The sequence below is a fragment of the Pipra filicauda genome, unplaced genomic scaffold (assembly GCF_003945595.2).
Source record: "Pipra filicauda isolate LSUMZ 115617 unplaced genomic scaffold, ASM394559v2 scaffold25_size4600443_pilon, whole genome shotgun sequence".
NCBI classification, from domain to species: domain Eukaryota; kingdom Metazoa; phylum Chordata; class Aves; order Passeriformes; family Pipridae; genus Pipra; species Pipra filicauda.
In genome coordinates this window covers 1803008-1829883 of record NW_024104376.1, presented here as the reverse complement: position 1 = coordinate 1829883, position 26876 = coordinate 1803008, and the positions used below count along the sequence as shown (strand labels likewise).

Below are 26876 nucleotides of genomic sequence, written 5' to 3'. Positions count from 1 at the left end.
GAAGAGCAGACGAGTTGCATCTTCCATATTCAGGCTAAGTAAAAATGGGCAGTTCACATGTAAGTAGTTATTTAATTTGGATTGTCAAGAATGCAACAATTTCCTGGGTTTATTTTTGTCAATTTTCACTTTAAATGGCATTAATACAGCTGCAAGTGAAGATTTAACCTCAAAAGTTAAAACCTCAGCTTTAAGTTTGTGTGGTAAACTTGTGTGTAGCTGGTAACGTTGCTTCATTGCAGTACACGAATAATGAAATTATTATAACACACAGGTCCTAAGTGTTTTAATGTTCCTTGTGGCTTAGTTAAACAGGGCAGCACACTCATTTTGATAAAAAGAAGTGATGTGTCGGATGTCATGGGAAAACAAATTTTAGTTAGTTTAGAAAATTTGTATTGGAACATTTTGAATGCTAAAATAATTCCTTAAAGAAATATGAAAACATTCCTGTCCCAAAGGCCAATACTTTGAAAATCTGGCTGTTTATCACAGAACAGTAGGGACAGGAGTAATCTCAAAGTGTGGTGCTTGCAGAAGGGCCTGATTAAAATCCAGGTGTCAGGATTTATTACATTAAATTACTATATGAATTATGACTGAGACAATATTGGCTAACATTTGTGGTCTGAATAATGACATTTAACCTCAAAAAAACATGATTGTCAAAAGCTTGTGTGTGATAGCAGTGAATGATTGGTCCCTCGGAAAGTTAAGTAGCTTGTGCTGAATAAGCTGAGGGGTTTTAACTCCAATTTTAAAACCAATGGTTAAAAGCAATATTTAGTCAGCAATGCATTTTCTCCTTGAATGCTGAAAACCTGTAATTTTACAGTTTATATCAATAGAATACAGCCTAATTGCTGATACAGGCTAATGTGACATTAGTTTCTCTAAGATTTATAATACTTTGTCATGTGACTATTTTTTAATTCAAAGTCAGCAAGGCCTTGAAAGATGCCGAGGATCTGGTGCTTGTGGACCAGTTCTGCAGGACATTTTCTTTGGTGGACTGAGCAAGAGAACCCATATATACCATTTGCACAAAGCTCCAGTTACTAATCCAAGGAGCTTTTGTCTCCCTGTGAATGGGTGGATGGTCCCATCTTGACACCATCTTTTTACTGACTGGCTGTTTGGATAAGGGGAGAGAAGGGAGCAGTTTAGCAACCTACCAGTGCATAGGAAACAAGGCGAGGCCCCAGGTGCCCACGTAATCACACTTCACAGGGTTGTTGGCAGGTGTCTCCTGAGGGTCCTGGCCCTGGAGAGCCTTTCAATGGACTGAATGTACACTGAATGCAGTGTAGAGCAAGTGTACTCAATTCAGGTTTAAACTAGCCAGCCAGGGTCTATCTGTGGTAGGAGTGATCACAGCACTGCATCTCAGGCAGATTCAGCAGGTGTATGAGCTCCGTGCTGGACTAGGTAGCCTTGGGTGTGGGTGCAGTACAACAGAATTGTGCTGTAGGCTACGTTGGGAAGACGTGTGAGCCCATGTTGAAAGAGAATCCCATGACTCATCTGGGAATTGCACCATTCAGTTGTTACTAGGATGTTACAGGTAATCTTGGAGAACTACCTGCATCCGTGTCAGAGAACCACTTCTGGAACAGCCTGAAAATAAAATAAGAGTTTTCAGCTGCAGTTTGTTCTTTCTCCTAATCTCATGTTTTGCAACCGTAGGCTCATGAGTGTCTTATGCATTGTGTTTTCTAAACCTCCAGAGCAAGTCTTACAAACTCACAGAGGATATACGAAAACCAGCCATAGGGACCACCAGTTTGTCAGCAGATGAGCCAGTAAGCACTTTTTTTATGAAGGATGAAAGGGGCACCTGTTGCTGTTGGATTATGGTGGCTTTGGGAGGCACTGCAATGCACAGGGGTAGCTCCTCTTTTGTGGTCAATACTGGCACTACTGGCTGGGTAAAAATGGGTTGTTTCATTCTGTTGAATAACATCTCTCCAAACTTTCATCTGCTTTGAAATTTCAGAAGTGAAATTCTTATCAATAGCTTCTGCTGCAAGAAATATAAAATTGATCAACTATATCAAATGAGATATTTTACTTGCTTAAATGGATTTAGGTTTTAAAACTTCTTTTTTTTGTAATGTCATTATTAAATGAAGTTTTCATTGAAAGCTAAGCATTCTTCAGTGAAATGTTCCACTATGTGGATGTTAAAATGGAACTTTTCAGCTATGTCATTTTAAAATGGAGCTTTCATCACAATTAGCATCTTCCTGAACATGTTAATTTGAACAAAAAATCAAATTTGACTGAAAAAAATGCTTTCAGTAAAAATTTTCCAGCCAACACCAACTCTTAGAAGCCGAGTTCCCAACTGCACCTAATGCAACATTATAGCTCAAAATCTGCACAGTTCCAAATCCTTTTTGATCTCTGAACTGTCTGGTTCTTTTTTCTACAATCAAGCAGTGTTTTGGATGGCACATCCCTAGAGATTTAAGTTCTCTAATTATTTTATTTATTTTCAGTCTTGCATTAAGCTTATCTATGCTTCTGCTGTCCTTAATATTAAAAGTCAATCCACCTGAAAATCTGGGTTGCTGCTCTGCTATAAGGAGGACGCTTTGGGGACATTTTGGGAATAGCAGCAATGGTTTTTTATAATATGATTTGGAAAATTTGGTGGATTTTTACTTATGTGAAATGGTGCAATTTTTTTTAACCTTCTGTCTCTCAAAAATACATGAAGACTCTTTATGCATTATTCTGTGATTTTAGTTAGTCTGGGGAAGGTGAGTTCTTTGGTTTTAGTTTAGCCATTTTTAGAGATTCTCTGGCATACCCTTGAGTTTCATCTTCTCACTAAAGCAACCTAAACCTTCTGCCAGGGAGGGCTCTGTAATATGTGAAGGGGATGGCAGGTTGTTGTAGTTTGAGAACTTTAAGGTAAAAAAGTAAGTATAACATGGAGAACATATTTGCCCAAGGAGTCCTCTTGGGCATAAGGTCACAAACATCACAGGGACTTCTCTGTTGCCTATGGACATAACTGCCCTTGTAGAAATGTTTCCTTAGTACAATTATTACCACAGCGTGATTTTATTATCTCATCACGAAGCTCAACAATTGCTCTTTGTTGCTTCCCCTGGCAGACCAGTGTTCAGTGACAGTCGATTCTTGTTTGGTCCCTGGCCATAAGCCCACAGTCAGCAGAAGACAGAAATAACTTCTTGTTCAGCCACTCAGCACTGGGGAAGAGCTGTGGCAGATTCTTTTCATTCCCATGGTCCCTTTTTACCCAGGATATTTGCTGCTCCTTTTAGGTCTGAGGCTGTCCTGTGAATGCTGCTGTAGTAGGTGTTAACAGGCATCTACACATGAAAAATTATGATGCATTTGTGGCAAAAAAAAAAAAAAAAGAACCCATCTGAAATATCAGTCATTACATTTGCGTTTTACATGATGTAAATAGGTCAAGGAATTATATTTTACAAAAATATAAAAAATTCCAAAGTATCTGGACTCTAATGCTCTTCTCCATATACAACAGTTTTAGTATACTCTACTAAGTTCTGTTGTTACTGTTTAGGAAATTTTTGTCACTAGACTCTCATCTCCACTGGATAGGTTTATTGGCACAAATCAGTTATGATATCTGGTAGCTCAAGCTTAGAAGCCTCAAAAGAGGGACCCTGAACAAAGAAACCCATTGGGCAATTAAACCCTCACAATCTAAACTCCCCATTCCTCATGCAATAGTCCAGACCAGTGGTCTGGGGTCTTGTCCCTCTTTATTGGTTCACTGTTTCATTACCAGGTGGTTGCCACATGGTCATCTTCATATTGGTTTTGGTCAGTTCTGTAATCCATGTTGTAATATGGTTGGTACAGCTCATATACCACAATCTGTGGCTGTCCACTCCAGCTATTAATTTTTCAGTAATATTTAAGCTGCTAGGTTTGTATATTCTAACTATTATTAATGTCCAGGTTGTTCAAGTTTCACTACAATCCATCTTTACTATTATGAATGATCAGATTATCACCTCTAGGTTCCACTATAATCCATCTTTGACTTAAACAACACAGCCATATGGTTTAGATAAGGTTCAACTTGCAGCCCAACAGTTCTAGCTACTTATGTCAAACAAGAACTCAGCCATTTTCAAAATAATATAAAATTTTCAACAGTTGCTATCCAGAAAAATTACTCTGCCTTTATGTTAACTATGACTACTGGCTGAAGCAATGGATCGATTACTGCTGCTTTAGGTGACTCAGCTGACCTAAATGTATCTTGAAACTTCCTCCACCTCCTTCCTGTGATGTAGAAAGTTGTTAGACACAGAAATCTCCAAGTTTCATGAGCACAGTTGCTTTTTTGGACACTAAACATACATATCTGCATAGTAACAGCCCTTCATGTGTCTATGAATATATAGATGGTGTTTAGGTAATGTATGTTGCAGAGGAATATTTTAGAAACAATAAAGGGCCAAGGGGAGAAGCATGTCATCTTGGGGCTTCCCTGATGGGGTGCAACATCCTTCAAGTTATTCTCCTTGTAAATAATTGAGCTTTAAAATACATGAAAGAGTCAGTATGATCTTCCCAAAGATTGTGCCCAAGTATTTCAGCCCTCTCTAGGTATACTTAAGTCATGTTAGCTTTCACCCTGGCATACACAAGAATTTACTTCAGTTTCATCAAGGTTAACCTACCAGAACTCATCACAAGTCTTAGTTAAAGTAATGAGTGTAAAATTTTTAGTAAGACATAAGAACACTTGAGCCAGGGATTTGGTATCTCAGCTGAAAAAGAGCCAAAATATGCCAGTTTCCAAGTGTTTCCCAACCAGGTATTATGGTCAATAAAATAATAGTAGACAAGTCTGCCCCAGCATAACAGAGACTTGAAATACTAGATTTGTCCAAGGTGAATAAAGCCATTTGTTTGCTTTTTTTATGGCTTCCATTTGCAAGGTAAGTATTAAAAGGAAGTGATGTGAGGCATGAATCATGACTATCCATAGGCATGGTGTCTTTGAAGATTTCTAGCATCCTTTCCTGCCTTGGCTTCAGCTGCTCCACCAGGTGAGTCAGGTCCTTGTCCGCCCCATGTCCCCTCTGCCAGCCCCATGCAGGTGCTGGGTGTGCTCACACATCTCAAAGGTATCTGTATTTAAGTATCTGGCTTGAACCCTCTAGAAATAAAAGCTGCAATTTTGAAACATTGGCATTCCCACTGCATGGTGCCCTGGTAGCTAACTCTGATTTTAAAAGTACTCCGTATTAAGGTATTCTACCAGCTACAGAAATGTTTGGAAGCATTTAAAACTGGACAGTATAAAATTCAGCCATGAGAGAACCACCCCAAACTTATTTTTTTCTCTTAATTGTGGACTTCTCTGTCATGGTGATGAGCATGAATAAATTGGATAAAAAATTAGTCATCAAGTATTATGAGATGATATATTAACAACTACTAGAAACAGGAGGGACATTGTAGGAGAAAGATGGTTTTAATTTTGCAGTTTAACTGTCAAAGCATTACCTTCACTGTTGCTACTTGTAATAGGAAAAAGTAAATGTGATTAATTCTATTAGGATCTCATTGTCACTGTAGGTTTAGTCTCAGATATAGAAAACAGGGTTTGCACTTCTCGGTTTGGAAAGAGTCAGAGAGTCATTGCAAAGGCTGTTGAGTAATGAAGTTTAATCCATAAGACTTACATATATTGTATCGTCCAGTATAGATTCATATAGAAATTGTTTTGATCTTTATAACAAATAGACTGTGAGGAACAAGCCAGGATGTTGCTGTCATACAGCTGTTAGACATAAAACAGCTGCAAGGATTTGGGAAAGTGACAGCCTGGCCGGCAGATGGTGGATGGCATTCGGAGAGACTGATACCCTTCTCTGAGCAGGCAAGGAGGCAGATGGCAATTTTCCAGTTGCATATTGTGGTTGACAAAAACGTGGTTGAGAAAAATGCTCGAACAAAAAAAAATGACAGGACAAAAATGACAGGTATGTTTTACAAACTAGGAGAAGAAGGAACCTTGTGGTCAAAAAGACACATGTTGTCTCAAGGTAGCACCTGCTAATTGATAAGTCAAAAAGGTGTTTGTCAACCCCGCCTCTTTATTACCACAGCACAAGCCCTGGTGCTTTCTGATATTGCCCTGCTGCAACGTGCTGCAGCTGCTTGCTTCTGTTTGGTTTTAAATGTTAGTGCCCATTGTCATGGTTTGAGACTCATAAAATCCAATTTCCGAGTTTAAGCCCCCCTCCCACAACTCACCCCAGTGTGAGATGGGTTTTCCAGACACAACACAAGACTCAATATGTACGCTCTCACCTGTGTACTAAAAGCTTTCACATTTCACATAAATTCCTACCTGAATAATTGAGCCCAATTATTTGAATTTTACTGAAGAGAGAGCTTACAGAAGAACCTCTTACTCTGATGCAAGGATGATAGGAGATGGTGAGCACACCATCCACTAATGATGAGATATCCTCACTCTGAATGGCCTTTCCCAGTTAGATGAGACCTGACTCTGCCTACCAGCAATTAATTTTGGTTTTTTTGCTTTTCCGCTATGTTAAAGAGCTCTAATATTTGAAAGTTTTTCTTATGGGAGCACCCTCACACTGAAATGAAATGAGTTTTATCTGCTTTTCTGCCCTTTCTGGTTGGTGGTCTGGAGCTTTCTGAGCAGGCCAACCTTTTATCCCCCAGGAAAGTTTGCAGCCCCACACCAAGCTGGCTAACATGATCACGAGGCACCACAGATCACGAGGCACCAAGGCCCTCATCCATCCCATGGCAAAGCTGGAGGCTCCTGGCAGAGGAGCGATCTTCTGCCTGCTGACTCAGAGAGCTCTCTCATCCACAGCTCTGAGATGTGTGATATGTTTCTCCAGGCTCTTTGCCATGGGTGAGGCAGATGTTGCTTGTCAGGCAGGCTGGATGCTACCACTGAACTGGCTTGTCCTCCTCTCTCTTGGTGTTGATTCCAGTCTCAACTGCATTGTTAGCTGACACAAGGGGAAGATATACTTTCTACTGGAATGCAAAGGTTTTTAATAAGGTGTCATTATTATTTTTATTTAAGAATAATACACCTTATCTAGTGGTAGAAGGCTGTGACTTTTATAGAATCATAGAATAGTTTGAGTTGGTTGTGCTCATACCTTCTGCTGTGATCCAGAAAAATTGACCCAGGTCAAAGGGGCCCAAGGTACCACTGTGATAGGGCAAAAAAAATCTTTACGACTGGCAACATCTGTCTTAGTAACTCAGACTATTGATGAAGTACAAAGCATTAGGTTTTCAGTCCATCTATAACAGTAGATCAGAATTAAAATACAGCAGCCTACTCCCATGTTTGTTCTTGTGTTTTATTCTTAACAGATAGAAATGCTTGAAATGAATGATGAGGTTTGGGCTGTCATTAAGAATATAGTTTTTGGTGGGAGTTCAGAGTTTGTTCTGCTAACAGGATGTTATCCTGACAATGTGTGATGTACTAGAAGGTTTTAATCATAAGATCTAAGACAACATGTCCTTTTTTCCCCCATCCATTACTGTTAGTCTAGTTAATCTTGGATTCCAGTTGCATTATAGCTCATTAAAGACTTCTGCCAGGATAAATAATTAATCTTGGATATGTGTGTGTTGATAAAAAATTAATCATGTAGGTGTTGATTTGCCAGAAGCTGTCTTCTGTGATCCTAGTGTATTAGGTACAGTTTAACTAATGAGGTGCACACCCTGGTATTGTTGTTTCTTATGCTACCAAGGCGACTACATGGTTTGGGATATTTCCTGGTAGACAGAGAAAACAAATTTTTCCTCTCCACACAAAAGAGAAAGACAGAAAATCATAGAACTGGAAGGCACCTTGAGGTGTCAGGTCACTTATCCATTGCCTACAGCAAGATCAGCTCTGCCTAAACCAATCCTGACAGCTCTAGCTGTGCTAAGCTGGAAGAGAACTGGTTCATTAGCGTGAGACTGGACTCCTTGAAGGTCTTTGAACTGGTGACTCAATGACTGTGCATAGTGAGAACCGAGAAATCTCAACAGGTTCCATAGCTTCCTATCTGTGATGGGGTTTCAATTGTTCTGACTTGTCTATTTGGTTTTCTGGTGTTCCTGTCCTTACCTTTGGACATTATGGATTGTTTGGGAGTTGGCTTCCTGAAGAAACAGAATGCAAGAGGATGTAGAGGAATGCAGTATGTATGTATCTGTCACCCTAGCTAAAAACACTTGAATCCACTGGATAATTTTAGATTAATTTACCAGCAGGTTGTTAATCTCAAAACTAATAGTGCTTGTTACGTTTCTTGAAAATCTTAAGAGAGAGACTATATTAGAAATCCCCTGAACAAAAGACCGAGCCATGAGCTCAACCCTTATAAGACACCAAAGAATCCACACAGTGATAGGCCATTATGCCTGTGTCCATCACAGGAATTGGTTCAGCTGCAGTAGGTGGTAAAGGCACCAAAATGAGCCAGTCAGGAGATGTAAATCTGTAGGAAACCAGGCAGAGGGGCTGCTGGTGCTCGCCTACTTGGTAGAGAGGAAAGCTCAGATTGTTGCACATAGAACTAGTTTATGTCATTCTTTTTAAAACCTCATTTTTCTCCAATGCATTTTTGTGAACATAATTAAATATATGTGAAGCATAAGAAAATGTCTGGAAAAACTCTGGTGTGATTGTGTAGCCCACCTCCAGTATCCACTGGTGATGCTTTCAGGTATGTGAAACATCCACACCGCGTTCATGGGTGCAGGCCCCCAGGAGACCAGTCATGTCTGATGGGCAGCAGGCAGCTTACCCTGGGACATCTCTAACAGCACCAGAGACCTATGTTTAGACAACTGAATACTGCCCAGAATTTTATTCCAGACCCCACTCAAGTGCATGAGTTAATGCTGTAAAGAGCATGGCTGGGTCAGTCTGCCCTTTCTGTGAAATTTAATTTTTATTTCTGTTAGAAAAAAAAAAAGAAAGAAAACAGCAGCAAAAGAGAAGCTTGAAGTTAGACATCCACTAAATAAAGCACATAAAATGGACCTGGCAAAAATAAAGAGCAGGGGTAGGCACTCAACACGCCTGGATAAATCCAGCCCTTTTTAGAGCTTTGCCCAAAGCTACTTAAGCCGCATCTTGACTGTTCTGGTCAGCAGTCACATTCCTGCTGGCTCTTGCTAGTGATTTTCTTGTAAGGGTCTGCATCTGCATATATCCATGTACATTATCAGTTCTGATCTGTGTTAGAGCTGCAGTAGGTGACCAGCATCCCGAGCAGCTGCTCTTTCCATTGTTCTGAGAGTACTCCTCCATAAATCTGTGTTCCTGAGCGTGCTTTTGGCACCTGCATGAGATGATGGAACTGGAAAAATAGCTTTGATTTTTCAAGCTGCATTATCAGCTGTTTTCAGAGAGGGCACATTGTCTCTCTTTTGCAGTATGGGAAGTTACCTGGCATGTTCATGATAGCATTTCTTCTGTTCTTGTCTACTGACAGATGAGCATCTACTGCAAGGTTTGTTGCCTTTTGCTCGAGGAAGATATTAGATTTTGTTTTCAGAAATGTCTGCAATGTATTGCAGTATCCTACCAATTTGAAATACTGATGCCTTGAATCCATCAGAGTTCAGTCCTGCCCTCCACTCCTCTGTCTTTCTTGGGTTTGCTGACCTTTTTGTTAAACAGTTTCTTTGTGCTCCATAAGGACTCCACATGCTAAAACATCAAAGAAAAATCTCCAAATGCTTCTCTAAGCATTTTAGACCATCTTCGACTATAAACTCATCTTACAGCTCCTTAAAGTGAAATGTAGAAAAACTACTTGATGTGCTTTACAAGTTAGAAGTGTTAGTTTTAGGTCAGCTATAATCTGTTCAGTTTAATAGAAATAAATCTATGGCAATTCTAGCCAAAGTTTCAAGGGAAAAGGATTATTGTCTAAAATATGCTTGAGTGAGGCAAAAACTACTCAGGTTAAAACAAGCCTTGACACAGGCCATAAATACAGCTATGCTGGAAGTGAAAAGATTTCTTACCAACAGAACTCTGGTTGCACTAATTAATATAGAACTATTGGAGAGAAATGAGAAGAAAATTAAATTAGTAGATGGAGCCGGACTGATTTTTGAAAGCAGGTTCTCTTACATCCTGTGTCCAGCTGCAAAGTCTGTGTTCAGACTGTCCACCTGATATTTCAGACTCCATGTCATGCTATCACCAAAATTGCTAGAACAATTTTAAGTCAGTAAACGCTCAAATCTAATCTAAGATCCTAACTCTAAAACAAGAACTATACTAAAGTGATTCTGCCCATGTTTTTAAAAGAAAAATGCCTACAAGTTACAAATGGTATTAAACATTGATTTATTTTCCCATGTATCCCTTACAGGAAAATCCACCTGTCAAAATCCACAGGGTAAGAAGTAGTACAGTTTTGAAACCGCTCTCCCTCTCCTGCTTGGGAACAATACGTCAGTGGGCAAGGTCAAGGCCAGGACTCAGCAAGTAGTGGATATTAGCCAGGGCTTTTCAGTGACCCAGGCATTGGCCCTGACAGTCACTTACCCAGAGTATCGGATTTCCTGTCTATACAGCTGATGCTAGTATTACACACAGTACTATAAGAATGGTAACCCCCAGGCACACCACTTAATGTCCTTCCGTGATTTATTTGAAGACAGAGGCTTTAGCAGAGCTTACTCAGTAAATTCCTCTGGTGCTTTAAAACAAACATGTCCTGAACATCATTAAGAAACAGGCCTTCCTTCCCTTCCGCATGATTTTTCCCTTGAAATGTTTATGTATATATATCTGTATGAATCCTCATAAACCTACAATATTATTTCAGTCTCTGGTGTTACCGTTTTCCTGCCTGCTTCACCGGTGCTACACACAAACACAACACCTACAATGACAGGTTGTACCCAGGAGTTAGGGACTCATCAACCTGAGGATAACTGACCAGCCATCAAGACATAAGAGAGCAAACCACTCTCTCAGCGTCCTGCCATGACATTACCAGGACCAGGTGCATCTGTGGTAGGGTTTGAGCAGTGGGAGCTGCAGCGGCAACAGCACTGGCATGATAAGGGCAATTCCCACAGCCCAGCACTTGCTGAGGGGCAAGGCAAGGCAGTACAAACCAGCTCTTGCCTTTCAGTGTTTGTATAGGTGTTTCTGTCCAGGTTGAATGACTGAAAAGTGGGAGTGAATGCCAGATGAAGTCTCTTTCTTCTCACCAGTGCATCTCCTGCCCCAGGTCAGGAGGCAGTGAATGTGAAGCAACAGTTCTCCCCTCATATTGATGGAGTGAATCTCAGAGTATATAAATTAGAATAGCACTTGGATAATTGCAAAGTAGTCAAATGTCTACATTTAATGTGTTAGCACTTTTGTGCCACAGAACTTTCCCTTTTTTTCTGATTTTTCAGCTACTCCCTTGGTCCTTACGCTTACAAAGAAACTCTTTGCAAACAACTCTAGAATAACTTCAGAAGTGGCTGCCTAACACAGACAGCAAGACCAACCATAAGCATATTGACACTACAGAGCCAAAATAATGATATCTCCCTGGAGCCTTTTCTGCTCCAGGCTGTACAACCCATCTCTCTCAGCCTGCTAGTACATATATTTTGTACATGATGCCACCAGAGGAGAAGCACCTACACCCTAACATCACAGAAAAGTGTGAATGCAATTAATTTTGGATACTAATCGGTGCATCTCTTTTCTAACTTTGTGGTTTTCCCTTTCCATTTTGACCAGTTTCCTGGGAAATTTGAAGACTGTTAAATAAAATCTCCCATTAGAAATTATGGATTACTTATAAGCATCTTATTTCCATGTTGTTTGAAAGGTTTAAAGAAGCTTGCGTATGACCATACAGTAGGATACATCTTTAAAAACAATATTTATCACAATGATGTGGGAATTAAAGTGTTAGCTTGTGCTGTAGAGATGAAGAGAAATTATTTTATTGTTGTTGTACCTTACTAATTGTTGTAGTTGTAAAAATAACTTTCAGTTTCAGTGAGATGGCTGCACTACAGCAGTAAGTTGTATCCCAGCTACTCACTGCACTGGAAAAGCCAGGTACCCAAATGGCCTTTAGTCTATCACAAAGGTAGATCAGTAAAGCAGTGTAGGGACTGGATTTGGGTTTTCTCCTTGAGAACTGACCCTGAGGGAGGACCCCTTTAGCCAGAGTTGTAGCTCTTTCACCAGAGCTAGAAGATGACAGCATGAAGCTTTTTCAGAATGCCAATAAACAGACTTTCAGGCTGTATCTATACTTGTAAATAAAACACGTTTTCTGGCCAGATGGGCACATGGCAGACCATGGCCCACAGCCACATGGCTAAATTCTCTTTATCCCACAAGCTGAATGATGTTGTGCCTAATGTCTTTCAGAAATTGTCTCTACCCTGTGCTATCTCCAAAGACAAGGAGGTTAATCAGCCATTTAACCTCTTCTGCTCCTCAATAGGCCTGTGACATTTTCAGGAGGGCTTAAAAGCAGACTGCCATGCCCTGGGGTATCATAACCCTTAATTAACTGTGGTGGTGCCAGTGCCTGGCAGCCCTGCCAAGCAAGTAGGCTGATCCTCATGTTGCCATTTGAATAGAAATGCCAAAGCACTTGCAGTTCCCATTTAGACCCCCTGGAGTCCATGGTCTATATATAGTTTCCCTTGATTTCCGAGCCTAGGACCTATATTTTAGTACTATTTTAGAGTTTAGGCGTTTAAGAGATCTGATTAATAATATTACAGTGGTTGAAATTGTTGCTGACCTCGTGGTCTCAGAGAATTCTACCCTTGTCTGAGAAACAGCAGAATAGAGGATATAGGAGCATTTCAACCTTTGTGATTCACAGCTTGTCAGATTAGAAGCACACAGAGTTTTCTGTTTACACTGATATGTCAGGCTGTAAACTGCAGCTATGGCTGTGGACTTTGAGTTATTTTCCCAAACAGGTTTAGCTGAAGGTAGCCACATGTCCTAATTTTCCAAAATAATAAAAATACAAATAAATAAAAATAATTAAAAAAAAAAATAAATAAACAAAACCCCCAACAAAAAAAACAGCTTTAGCATGTCATATATCTCCAATTATCTTGTTTGCATCAATGCATCAACAAAAGAAAGGTTTTCAGGACCACTTTTTGTTCAGAGCCTGGTTCTGTACGCACCTGCCAAGACTTTTGTATTTGCCTGTTGTTAAAGTGGTACAAGCAAATAATATTTGATCTGGCATGAAGATGCCTAATATGAAGTTATTACCCTTAATTATTTGAATTAACCAGAACTGGCAGAACAAAGTTATATAAGTTCAGCACTGTGTGTCACATGGTGACAGCTATTTGTGGATCCATTCAAGGAGCCCTAGTGACAAGTATAGTATTTCGTCAAAGCCCAGTGTGAACTTCAAGGTTTAGATGGTGTGAACAAAGATCAAGCAAAAACCAGGTCCAAACTGCTGTCATTCTAATGCAAAATTGTTTTCCATGTGTCTGTTGTGCCTCTGTCTTTCTAGTCAAGCCATAAACACCATCATCATGGTTTTGATGCAGAGCGAGATGCCAAGAAAATACACAGTGCCTGCAAAGGAGCAGGTAAGAAAGTTCTTGGGTTTTGTACAAAGGGCAGTTAATATTATAAAGAGCATGTACATTAACTTAAGGCAAAACAACTGTTCCAATGAGTTTAAGGTAATCTTTATGCTTTCTGTCACTTGCTGACTCAAAGAACATTCACACCCATGAAGGTAAAAGGGAAGGGAAGCCAGCTTGTTTCTCAAAGACTGGTAAGATCTAGTTTGTTAATTACTTGGCTCTAGAGAATTGGGGTAAACATACTATTTGTATATATATCCCTGTGCTAGGAACATGATGCTGCCAAGATTGATATCACAGTCGTGAGGTCCTGCTAGTCAGGGCAGATTTAGGTCATGGTTATATGTCCTTTCCCAGGCTTTCAAGGAACCAGTAAAAAACATCACCACCTCTATCTTCACCACCGTCAGTGTGTTCATCAGAGCCCACTGCAACTCTGTCAACTGAAAGGAATATACAGTTCTTTCAACGTGCACCACTGATTTTTAACAAAAAATATTGGCTCCCACCATCTTCTGAGGTAGTTTGAAGTAAGCTGCCTGACTGTGCACTGTGAGTGAGGAATGCACAGCGTTTCATGGCATCCTCAGGTCCATAGAGGTGACAATGTCCAGTAGAGGATAAACAGCCAGGCAGCACATGAGATCAATAAGTTATTAATTCATTCCAGGTCTTTGCAGAGTAAACATGTATTTAAGCAATTCTTCCTGGTATAGCACTGAGATTAAGAATCAGCTATTTAAGTGCTGAATTTCAGGAACTTTTCCTGTCTTATCAATTGAGCCCCTTCACGACAGTTCCCAGAGGGCTCTCCTCCAACTGAGAGCTTAACCCCACATTGTCAGAGAGGAGTATACTTCCTTCTAAAGTTGGACCATATCTTCTGCCTCAGTTCTAAGCAGGAAGAACTGGGCAATATGTCCAACTGGCAAAAGCTGTCCTGCTTGTACCTGGTGGTGATATGAGGCATGAAAATGCATCAGCTGTTGCTGAATGCCAGGATAATTTGTAATTTTATCCTTTGTACTGGTTGCTACTCAGGCACCCTTGTTGGTCCCTGCTCCCAAAACACTGAGGCACAGCACAAAGTGCAGTAGGTGGGTGCAACAGATGGAAAAGCATAAGGAGAGCATGGGGCAGTGTCCACCAGCAGGATGTGCATCAGCAGACCTGGCATATGGCTTGATGCCTTTGGTCTGCTATCTAAACTCTCTGCATGCTATAGGCATTTTGGCAATGCTGGGTCATATGCCTCTCCTGATTCAAATTCTCCGTTTCAATACTTGTCTTGAAGAAATAATGCCTGAGTCAAGCTGCTGGCCCTTAAATGGAAGTGCACCAGGACACCTGTGTTAATGCAATAGCTGCTCTATTGTGTCTTTTGGACATCCAGGTAACATGACTGTCTCTTTAGCAACAGAATGCCTTCCAGAAGCTCTGTTCAGTTCAAACATCTGTTTATATGGCTGAGGACAAGGAAAGTACAAGAACAAGGTCATTGCCTTTAGTAAGCTTCTTCCACCAACTGCATAAGTTACAGCTCAAAGCTGACTGAGGGCTTTTCTCCTGGAGGGGTGCTGCATGTTCAGTTCCCCTGTGTGATGGGCACCACATCAGCTGCATCTCTCTGGGCATCCCGTGCGTTGCACTCTTTTTGCCAAGCAAAGCAGCTTCAGCAGACTCAGACCTTCAAGGCTGGTTCTGGCTCCTCTTCCTGACTCCATTTAACAAAAACTGATTTTGTACAGGCTGTACATCCAGGCTGTGGGTTAATGAAGCTGATTCAAAGACATCCTCATCTACCCCAGCCTCTCACCCCACACCCCTCCTTCTGTTGTGCCAGAACAACAGTTCACACACTTAAACTGGATCTGATGACTGATTCCTTGGGACTACTCAAACAAGTATTGTCACCAAAAACATGTATGCCTATGGGCACTGGCATAACCCTGATTTTAGGAGCAGTGTCTGACCTTCTCAAACTGAAGACTCAATTTCTCTGATAAAATATGAACAGCATGAGATGGTGAATTTTTATTTTATGGTCTGAACATTGTATCTGACTAAGTTAAATTTATCCTCAAAAGAATGTTAGATGTTACAAATCCTAAGGGTGGAGCCAGTGGGGATATATGTACAGCAATTTCTTTTCTCTTTAGAGATCATATTTTCTTTCTTCTGCATTAGATTCCTGATAGAATAATTCCTATGCACAACTTCTTTTTCAGGAACTGATGAAAAGAAAATTATTGAAGTCTTGTCAAGTCGAACATCGGAGCAGAGGCAACAAATAAAACAGAAGTACAAGGCTCTGTATAGCAAGGTATTTTGAAATAAATGGTCTCTCTGCTTCAAACCTCATACCTCTAGAAATACATGGTATAGGCCTCTGCTTTTGAAAATACCAAGGGCACAGCAGATTTAAGGAGGACACCAGTTAGTTTCTGATTCAGCAATTTATTTTATCTCCTAAAATACTGATTATATTTCTAATTTTATGCCTCAGTCTTCTTGAAATCAGCCTTAACCAGATTAGAGCATTTTAATCAAAGTTGGGAGAGCTATAAAATAATTCATAGCTGAAATACAAAATATTTCAGCTTGTGCTCATCTTCAGCACATTCAGAAAAAAAGTTAATGTAAAAGGGAAATTTTAAGTCAGAGTCCCACTGAGACCAGATGCAAATTCAAAGAAACTATTTGATCTTGTACAATTATATTTTATTCCAGTCTTGAAGTAAAACATGTTGCAAAACTAAGAAGTCTCATTAGGCACTTGAATTCTGCAGGAGGAAGTATAGACTGCCTTAATGATTTTGCGTGCAAGAAAATTAAACCTTCCATAATATTATTTCAGGAAACAGCTGAATCCTGCAGAGCTCATTATTAAATTGGTATTTTCCTAAGGTCTGCTTGCTCATTAGTCATTAATCACTGTCAATAAGACAGTCAGCACTGAATCTGAAAGCCTTCTATATGTAAAATTTACAGCAAGCATGATATAGATTTTCATTCCATAACTACTATGGATTTAGTTCTATAATGAGGATTAATAAAAGTAAGCATCAGAAATGAGCAAATGTCTTGAGACTTCCCAGTTACATCAACACGTATCAACCCTTCTCCCTTGCCTGGGCATCATGAATCTCTCAGGAAGGAGACACAAGTTGTACCATTTCACTCTCCTGATTCTCCAGGAATTGCAGGGTTCATGGTGCCTGCATTGATGGCAGCCTCTGACTTGAACACGTGTTCACTTGGGGTTGTGTAAGAGGGAATTTAATAACTTCTTGTTCATTGTTCTGAACTTGTCAAGTGCTTCTCATACTACAGGAAATGTTAACTGCAGATACATTGTCAGCAGGCATCCTCAGCTTACACACTGGCTAGTTCTTTTCCGAGGTCTCTAAATTTTGAATTAAGTAGATCACATCCAAGAAGGTTGATTTTTTTTTTTTTTTTGGATGGGAAAAAATGCTGATTGCTTGGTACTGAAGCACTTTGCAAAAATTTGTTGCTTTTTCCAATAAGTTAGTTTTAACCAAAAGGTTCCTAAGTTTGATCCCTTCTGTGGCAGCTTTTTCCAAGCAGGAAGCTTCTGTGTTTTGCTTCAGTGTAAACTTCTGCTAAGCTTTTAAGAACACTAGTTTGCATTTGTTTAAACAAATAAGAGTAAAAACTGGACTGATATTGACTGGTATTTGAAGATGGGACAATCATTTCATTCAATCTGAAACCAAAACTTTTAGGGAACTTATTTTGCAAAAAAAAAAAAGTGCGTATTTTAAGGCCTTGTTTTAATGTTTTTGCCCCTTTGCGGTATAGAAGAAGCTTTTAAATCATTAAATTCCCCCAAAAAAATAAAGAAACCCTCTAATCCCACCTCAGCTTTTGTGCTAATCCTCCTGACTGTCCCTGCAGGAGATGGAAGAGGACCTGAAGGGAGACCTGAGTGGGAATTTTGAAAAGGCTGTGCTGGCTTTGCTGGACCTGCCCTGCGAGTACGAGGCCCGAGAGCTCCGGAAGGCGATGAAGGGCGCTGGGACGGATGAGTCGCTGCTGATTGAGATTCTCTGCACACGAAACAACAAGGTTGGGACACCGTGTGTCACCTTCCTTAGGTAGCAGGGCAAAGAGCTCGCCAAGAGCATCCACCTGGGAGGAGAAGGAGGGATCAGCCCAACTTCCACGGATAAAGTGCCTCTTGTCAATGGCTGCAGTAATAAGATTGCCACACTAGAGCCGAAATTCCTGCAGGAGTTAAGAGCAATATAATTTAAATTTCTTCCTTGGTCCTACTCCTATCTCCTGTGGGTGGCACGGAGGCAACACTGATGAGAGAAAAATCCCTGGATATGTGTTAAAGGCAGCTTTGGCACTGCTCTAGTGGTTCAGAGGTATAGGAATGAAATCCTACTGAAAAAGCCCTTTAGCTCTCACCTAGATGCAGGGGAAAGCAGAGGAACACCTGCATGAGTCAGGTATCCCTCAAAGTGCTGTCCTGAACCAGGGAACCTATGGCTTCTCCCATCCCCATGGTTGCTACACCTCACACAATATGGGCATGGTAGTGATTTGCTGGTGTTTTGTTTGCTTATTTATTAATTAATAAAATTTTTTTATATTTCTTTTTCTTTTTTTTTTTTTTTTTAATTTGTCCAGGAAATTGTAAACATAAAAGAGGCCTACAAACGGCGTAAGTAGTTTTATCTTTCAGATATCTTCATTTAAAGTTTTTATCGCTGGGTGAGCCCTCATAGATTTATTTTTTTTCTTCCCAGTGTTTGATAGGGATCTAGAGTCTGACGTTAAAAGTGACACAAGTGGCTCCTTTCGGAAGATATTAGTCATGGTGCTGGAGGTAAGGCTGGGGGCTTTCCTTTTATGTGGCTACCTGACAGAGATATTTCCTTTTTTTGATCCTGTCTTCCCTAAGTAATCATTAAGTACTAGCTGGTATTTATAATAGTGTAGTTATGATGCGTAGTATAATAATGAGGTTATTACAATAAACAGGAGGCATTCTTCAGTATAAGAGCCTTTTATATCTAGAGCTTTTTAATATATAGCCAGAAGTTATAAAGCCAGAAGGAATTTTATAAATTTTGATACTTTGAAAATAACAGTATTGTTTTATTATTATGTATAGCAGAGTAATGGCTAGAATATTCATTTGAGGTCATGCCCCCATTATGCTGATTTTTTCCCCAAACCAGCAAAATCTTATTTCCCTCTCAGATAAGTATTTTAGAATTCAGATAGATATAGAACAAGTAAGATAGAGATTGCTGTTATGTTAGTTTTCCATTCACCAAAAAAGCATATTTTCCATTAGAACACACTTTATTTTAAAGCCGTTTCATGAAACAAAGCAAAAAAACAGTATCTTCATAAAGACACACTATAACAAAGAAAAATAGGATCACACCTAGAAAGGCAATGTGGTAGCCAGTCAGATCTGACAGCCCTGGGAAATGAAAAGACTGGATAAATATAAGAAGCTTTAAAGATGTAACAGTCACATCACTAAATACATGACAGTTAAGATTCTCATTCTGGAAAGTATTGATACAGCTCTTTTCAATCTCCTGGAGTATATTTTCAGGAGTGGCAAATACATATTATTCATATATTCTTTTTCATAGATCAATCCTTCATATTTTCTCCCAGGCTTTACAGTACTGGCGAACACTTAGGGTATATAGGTTAGTCAGGAAAACATTTTGCAGTTATTAGGGCATATCCAGCACTGTGAAAACCGTCTGCACTTCACTGCAAGTGCTGGGAACCTTCCTGCTCCAGAAACATCAGCGTTTGCAATCTCATTAGGGCCCAAGCACACAGCAAATAAAACTAGGAGATAAACCCTATCACATAGGCAACAAAAAGTCAGCAAAACCGGGGGCTGTGGCGAACACGAACGGATGGTTCAAAGCAGCAGCACCGAGTCCCACCGTGCCCATCACCAGGCACTTGTCAGCAGATGGCAGCAAAACTATAACCAAAGTATTCGTGAGGCCCACAAGCCTACCGTCTTCCCTCCCACTAAGATATGTAACCAGCACTTGTTTAGTTTTTTTCTGTTGTCATCTCTTTTTCTCTAGGCAACCCGAGATGAGACCGAACAGGTCAATGCAGAGCTCGCTGAGCAAGATGCCTCAGATCTGTATAAAGTAAGTGCACTTGGGGAAAAATCCCCATTTGCCCCATGCTGTGCAGCAAGGGCTGCCTCAGGATGACTAAACACACCAAGCATGGGAGCAATGACAGTGTAAGGACATGAGAAAGGAGGGCTCAGGCTGGAGCTTGGTGGATCAAGGGCTCTGGCTGACTTCTTGTCTCTACTGTGAATAAACAAGTGCTTCAAAAAAATAACATGTGATTTTGAAGGCAGGAGAAGGCCGTTGGGGGACAGAGGAGCTGGCTTTCAATGTGGTCCTAGCAAAGAGGAGCTATAGTCAACTGAGAGCTACTTTTCAAGCCTATGAAAAGGTGAGTTATCTTCTGCAATGTGGGTTGCATAGGGCCTGTCATGTAGGTGCAGACCCTAAAATGACATTTAATGATCTGAAGGGTCTTTTTCAACCTAAATAATTCTGTGTAGAGTGGACAATCCATTCTTTGTCATTTTATAACTTCTTGAATGCTTTAAGAATTTTGGAAAACATTTTTATACAACTATATCCTGAGTTTACAGAAATAATGGATAAAAGCTGAATCTTTTGCCACTGAAGAACCTATTCCCCTTCATAATCTACACAACATCCAGCCAAATAAATGTCACAATGTTGTTTCCTTCCCACAGCTGCACGGCAGTGGGTATCCCTATTCCTGCAGCAAAGGGACAGGTTCACAAACTGCTGCCCTGAAGCAAGGTTTTGCTTTTCTGGTCTTTTCCTCTCCTTCTCCTAAGCAGAACCTGTCAAGGTCTCTCCTCCTGACCCCCACACTTCACACCTCATATTGGTTGGGCAGAAGCACAGCAGAAGCTTCCTCTCTGCCCACGCTGGGCAGACAGCCTGTGCAGGTGCTTTGCTGTGCTTTCCTCTGTCTCCGAACATAAGGCAAAATAGGCAGCAGGATCCTGGCTGTTTGGTACTTCTCCTGATGTCACCCACCAAGGCATTTTACACATGCTTGGGCCTGGACCTCCACTGAGATATCTTGCCTGGAAATTACCTCAGAAAGAAAAAGCCGTGGGAGATCCAAGGTCCTTCTCCTGGCAGTGAGATGAAAGCTCAGCAGTGATGTTTATTCTTAGGAAAGAGTCCCCCTCCAGCCTCTGGCTCACAGTCCTGAACTTCCCTGGGATGACTCAGAGTTCATCAGAAAACTGTAACCCTGGGCACTGAAGATGAAAAAAGCTCCAGTCAAGGCCATATTTCAGTGTCAGCATAATAAGGAACCAATAGTTGGGAAAATGTTTGCAGCTTAATCCAAGTTTTGGTTTGTTGCTGGCAGGAGAACAAACCCAGTCACAAACTAATACTCTCTCCCTCAGAGTGGCCCAAACCCTGAGGATTCATTTAAATGCTCCAATAGCCAAGCTACCTTGGCTTTTTGATTCCTAAAGCCAGGCAGATTGGGTTGCCCAAACCAATTTACCACATCCTGCCTGGCTGTACTCGAAGTAGAAGTGGGCCAAGATTAGAGTAATGCAAAAATCGGTCCTCCTCTGCAGTTAGAGAGATAAATAGGGCAAGATCTAAACCAGGTTGGTTGCCTGCAAAACTTTAACCTAAATCCTCAGAAGGTGTCCTTGCTGTCTTGTATGCATGGTGTCCCAGCTCTGACCTAAAAGTTCAATGGAGTCTTGAATCATGCAGGGCCATCCTGATAAGCAAAACAGAGAAAATTAAAAGACTTTGAGGTTCCTGAAGTTCATAAATGTCAGGATAAACTCTGTTTTGAAGTGGTAGTCTGCTTTTCCCCTTTCCTAAAGAATAATACAAAAACTTGGGGACAACTGCAGTGCTTGTAAACTTTCCCTGGGAAGCCAAAGACAATAAGTAACAAAACTTCATAGAGCTGGTAAAGCTCCAAAAATTATCTTATTTGTGTGGGAGCCATCCAGAGCCTTTGACAGAGTGGCTACACAAAGCTCAGTTTCTCCTGACCGGGGGTCACTCAAGAAGAAGCTGCAGTTTCTTTGTCCTAGAAGCTGCCTGACACATGCGACTGATGTAGGTTATCCATCTCTTAACCACTGTGCCTTGCCTAGCTGCATAGACCCTCTCTTGGTGCCAGTGGCTCTGTGAGCACTTACACCAGAGAAGAACTTCATTTGCCCTTGAATTACTCCCCTGGAAAGACTGTAAAGGATCTGAATTGGCCTTTTTCCATTGGATCCCAAATCTGATGCTGGTTTTATGGCAGTGGGATGACATGTACAGACAGCAGCTCTTATGGCTCCTTTTTGTTGTCCTTGTAGGTGTGTGGGAAGGACATAGAAGAATCCATTAAAAGTGAAACGTCTGGAGACTTGGAGAAGGCTTATCTGACTCTTGGTAAAAAAAAAACAAACAGTTTCAAGACCTTTCTTTTCTAGTTCTTGCAATGACCAGACATTGCTTGTTGGGGGTCTGAGTACAGCTTGGCAACAGCCATTGAGATAGCCCTAAACTGAGCTGATATATCTGCCAGGAAAAGAAGAGGCAGTTTTCAATAGTGATTTGGACTCCTTGGTTTCAGAAATAACCAGCCAGATGGTTCTCTATCCCCACAGCTAAATTATTTGCCCTCTAACAGAGAACAGCCGCCTCCAAGCTGCCCCTGAGACCTGGGCTGCTGCTAATTTCCAGCAGATTCCTGGGCATCATAGAAGAGTGCTGGCCAACCACAGAAATGTACAGGGTCCTCAACAGCAATTTAGTACTAGGGTTGACTGTGACTGATATTTAAACCTGTGCCCTGTCTCTGGTTGGCTTACTGGTTTTGCTGTTATCCGTCTGGATCTAGGATTTCCCGGATCTTCTCCCTGTGATCTACAGAGTGAGCAGCTACCCCAAGAATAGATGGGCAAGAGGAACGTCAGAGGGGAAAATGCTTGTTCTCATTTATGTCATTTTCACTGTGGAATGGCAGAGTACTCAGTGCTGATCTCCCTGTGTAACACATTTTCCCTGTGGAAAAATTGTATGTCCCCATTCCGACTCCAAGATTTCTCCTTGCATACTGATAGAGGACCAGTTTCAGAACTAAAGCCCTGCCAGCTCATATGTCTGAGCATAAACCCTAGAGAGTTTCCTTTATTTCTTCCTTATTTATTTACTACTGCTTGAAGATGTATCACAAACTATAAATACACAAGTATAATGAGGCCTCTTACTGTTTTCTCTAGTTAGCTGTGCCAAAGACTGCCCAGGTTACTTTGCCACACTTCTGCACAAGTCGATGAAAGGAGCTGGGACTGATGAAGAGACCTTGATTCGCATCCTTGTGACCAGGTCTGAGGTAGGGTATCCTGCATCCTGTAGTGCCTCACATCAGTTCTGGGAGAAATACAAATGTAGAGGGTATGGAGTGAGTCCTGATAGATCATGTGCTCAGTAAACCCTTTTCAGCCCAATGACATCAGTGGTCACACTCTGCTTCTGTACTCAGGCGACTCTAGTTTTGATATTAAATCTATTTCTGTTTTCAAAAGAACTAAACCAGGAAGCATGCAGGCAATTTCAAGTGGAGTGAACTGTACCTGGTTAAAACTAACCCATGGGGAGGTCTGGCCCCAACAGAATGTATAAAAGTAAATTCCTAGTTAAGTAATGATGAAGCAGCAGTTCCCAAACTGAGAATTGCTTATAAACATATGCTGCCAATTTTCTCTGATTCCAGCTGGGAAAAACAGATGGGGAGGAGGGAAGAAAAATAAAAAGCCAAAAGAGGTAACTGTCATTTTAAAAAGCACGAAACTTCACAAGACATTTGAAATCTTAAGCACAATCTTTAAGTCTTCCTTGTAAACTCTGTAGGTTGTAACTTCAGGTCTGTTTCAGTCGACATAGAGGAGGAGCCTTTCAAAGGGACAGGGAGAGCATATTTCCCAATGATCCATGCTGTGAGAAATTAGGCTCCAGGGTATTCTCTCTGTTAAGACACAGCCCAATCATTATAACATTTAAAACCTGCAGTGACAGAGATCAGATCTGTGCCCTAGGTGCCTTTTCACAGGAAATCTCAAGACAAGGAGTTTTCTTCTCCCCCCCTAGTTGTAACTAGAAAATTACTAAAACGCTCTTTTAGCCATACTCCTGGAAGTCCCTCTTTCCCTGCTTGCCGCCATGGAATGGCCTCAGGAGATCACAGCAACCTGTGTGTGTTTTCCCAGTACCAACACTGTGCCAGCACCTCTGGGCAGAGATTCCCCAGTCACCTGGCATGGCTTTCCACACAGACCCTCTTCTCAGTTAGCATCCCCTCACCACACCATCTGATGTGAGCTTACCTCAAATCTGAATGTTAAGCTGAAAGTCCTCCAAGATTTTTAGACCTCCTGCTTTCTCCTGTCCTCCTCCCACCAGGTGTGGTGGACCTTGGATCAGACCCCCAGGGTCCTGGTAGGAGCAGGGCATATTACTCAAGGCATGCATTTCTCTTCTGAAGAAGCTCTTCTTGTCTCCTCAGAGCGACCTGCCAGCAATAAAGGAGAAGTTCCAGCAAATGTACAAGAAGCCATTAGCTGAAGCTGTCCGATCCGATACCTCTGGGGACTTCAGAAAGCTGCTCCTGGCAATTTTGCACTAAAAAGCCACCAAGAATGAAGAGGCATGCTGAGCAGCCACCTCTTGATTAGTTTCCAAAATAGCATCCAAAAAATGTGGCATTAGCACAAAGAAAAAATCCAATTTATTTTCTTTCCAACTGGGAAATGTGTTGCCAAGTAATGTTGGACGTGAGGTTTATGTTATGGCTATCTTGCCAAATGTCCTTAAGCAATAAAGACATGTTTAAAAAAATGGATCTAAATTGACCTCTTTGTGTTTGCATATGTGGAGGAATCTTCTGTCATTGTTTCTTCTGGGTAGATTTTCTGTCTTTCTCTCATTCTGAATATTATCCCTATTCTCTCCTCGATTCAATGGATGGCATGTCATGCTGTTACAGTCCTGCCAAGAGAAAATGGATAGTAATTTCTTCTCAGCTCATTATCACAGCTCTTTAAACAACCTGAAGGCTGTGAATTAAGGATTTAAGTCAGGACCTGATTAAAATCCTGCTGTCAACAGGGAAGGCCAGAGTGATTTCCCTGGCTGTGAGTTGCCCTTTCAGCATAGTCACCTCCTAAGTTTTTCCATGAAGGAGATAAGGACTTGCAGTCCCCATCAGCGCCACCTCCTGGGATATGGTGCAGGAGAACAGCAGGGAAACAGATAGGGCTTTCACGAGGTAGATCTGTCAGGCAGGGAAATACTGTTCCCAAAACAGCAGACATGGGCCATAGGACAGCTGCATGGTCTTCATCCTGGGACATTTCCCACATCTGACTGGATAAAACTCCTAGCAACCTAGTTTGATCTCATGGCTCACCCTGTTTTGAGCAGGAGCTTGAACTATAGACCACTGGAGGTCCCTTTCCTCCTGAATTACCCTAAAATCCTATAATCATATATAAGAGAAGATGTGGTTGAAAAATAATACGACAGGACCTAACAAATAAGAAGAGGAGAGTGAGAGTTTTGGTCAAGGAGATGGGCTTGTGAATTTTTTTGTGTATCTGGCCCTTTCCCCCTTTTGAGTGTACCACTCTGCAATGAGAAGGGTCTTTCACACCTAGATCCTCAGAGACAGGATGTCTGATGGCATCAAATTCCCATGGAAAACAGTATTTTTGAAGCACTGGACCTGTTTCTCCCCACTTGGATCAATGTCACAGCAGCAGTACATGGCTGTCTAGTTATAAGATGGGGCCATATAAACGGGAGATGGGAAAGACAGGTGGCTTTGAAGAACAATGATTGGTGCGTCACACAGGTGTAACAGGATGTTCTGGCATTTTAAAGTCCTGTGCTCCTTTGCAAACATTTCTAGCCACCTAAAAATATCTGGGAGAAATCCTGAATCTGAATGCCTAAATGCCTTTAATCAGAGACATTTTAACATTCAGACCCAGAAAGAACAGAGCAATGTAAGATCTGCGTATCTGCTTGTTGCTGTTGCCATGGGTCTCTTGTAACCAGAAACTATAGAAAGGGTAGATGAATAATCTACTTCGGTGTCCAGTGTTCCTAGTGATATTTTATCCTCCAGAGGTCACATTGTATGTTCAGTCCAAGATAAGCTGGCAGATACCCGTTCTCAAATGATGTAGTTTGAAGAAAAAGCCAACAGGTGTCTGAAACACACATGAAGTAGCTGGTTTGGGCAAAGGATTTGTTTTTAAATATTCCAACAAGAGTGCCCCAAGCTATATGAGTGGTTTCTGTGGAACCTCTAGAAGCTCAGCACTCTTTAAACCAGCTATGTCCTTATTTAATGTGAAGCACATAACTTTGGCAGCCAAATATATTTTTGCCTGAAGACTGTTTTAATTAACACTAGTAGGTCATTCTGACTAGAGAATGAAGACTGCAATTGCTTTCATCCTAATCTTTTACTCCTTAATTAGAGATTGGCCTGAAACCAAGCCAAGAGCCCACACATATTCACACCCACGTATATTGGGCAAAGTCATTATTGAATTACATGCTTTATCTTCTATCTGTACACAATACAAATAGTGATGGCAGTGACTCTTGGGAAGTTGCTCTATAACTCCAATGCTGTAAAACATGGAGACTTATATGCAACTATAAGGTTAGGTCAGGGGTTCAAAATTCAAGTTTCAATTTCAAGGCCAGTATCTATAGATGTAGCCTGTTACCTTGCCTACAAAACCATGCCCAGATTCAGTCAAGTCTTAAAATAAGCCTTAGTTCAGCACTAAATATCATACCAGTGAGAATGACAGCTGTGGTGATAGGGCATTCAGTGAATTCTGTTTGTTGAGCAGCTAAATAGAAAATTAATAATGTAATAGTTACAGAGGAATGGGAGAGAAGGATCATAGAGATATCTGGACTTAAAGAATAGGAAGAAGATCAGATAGTTGGCAACTAGCAGCAGCAGAAGGAAGTGAGCAGACTTTTCTATGGGTGAGAGACAGCATTCACAATTGCAACAAAGGAAATTCCTATCAGATATACGGGAGCAGGTATGCAGAGAGGTTGTGAAATCTCCACCTTTCAAGATTTCAGAAC

General features: G+C 41.0%; 1 protein-coding gene across 2 annotated transcripts; it reads left to right on the top strand.

Annotated features, from left to right (window-relative positions):
• ANXA13 (annexin A13) lies at positions 1–24594 on the top strand. 2 transcript variants are annotated; one of them, XM_039382182.1, is made up of 12 exons: positions 45–59; positions 1728–1802; positions 13563–13641; positions 15870–15964; positions 17563–17733; positions 18304–18337; positions 18423–18502; positions 19746–19814; positions 20032–20133; positions 22073–22148; positions 22982–23094; positions 24265–24444. In XM_039382182.1, exons 1-12 carry the CDS (start codon positions 45–47, stop codon positions 24382–24384), a joined length of 1029 nt encoding a protein of 342 aa, XP_039238116.1. In that variant the 3' UTR covers positions 24385–24444. The 2 variants fall into 2 exon arrangements, with proteins under 2 accessions (XP_027582785.1, XP_039238116.1); XM_027726984.2 differs by lacking the exon at positions 1728–1802 and having other exon boundaries at positions 1–59; positions 24265–24594.
• Positions 24595–26876: the final 2282 nt, after the last annotated feature.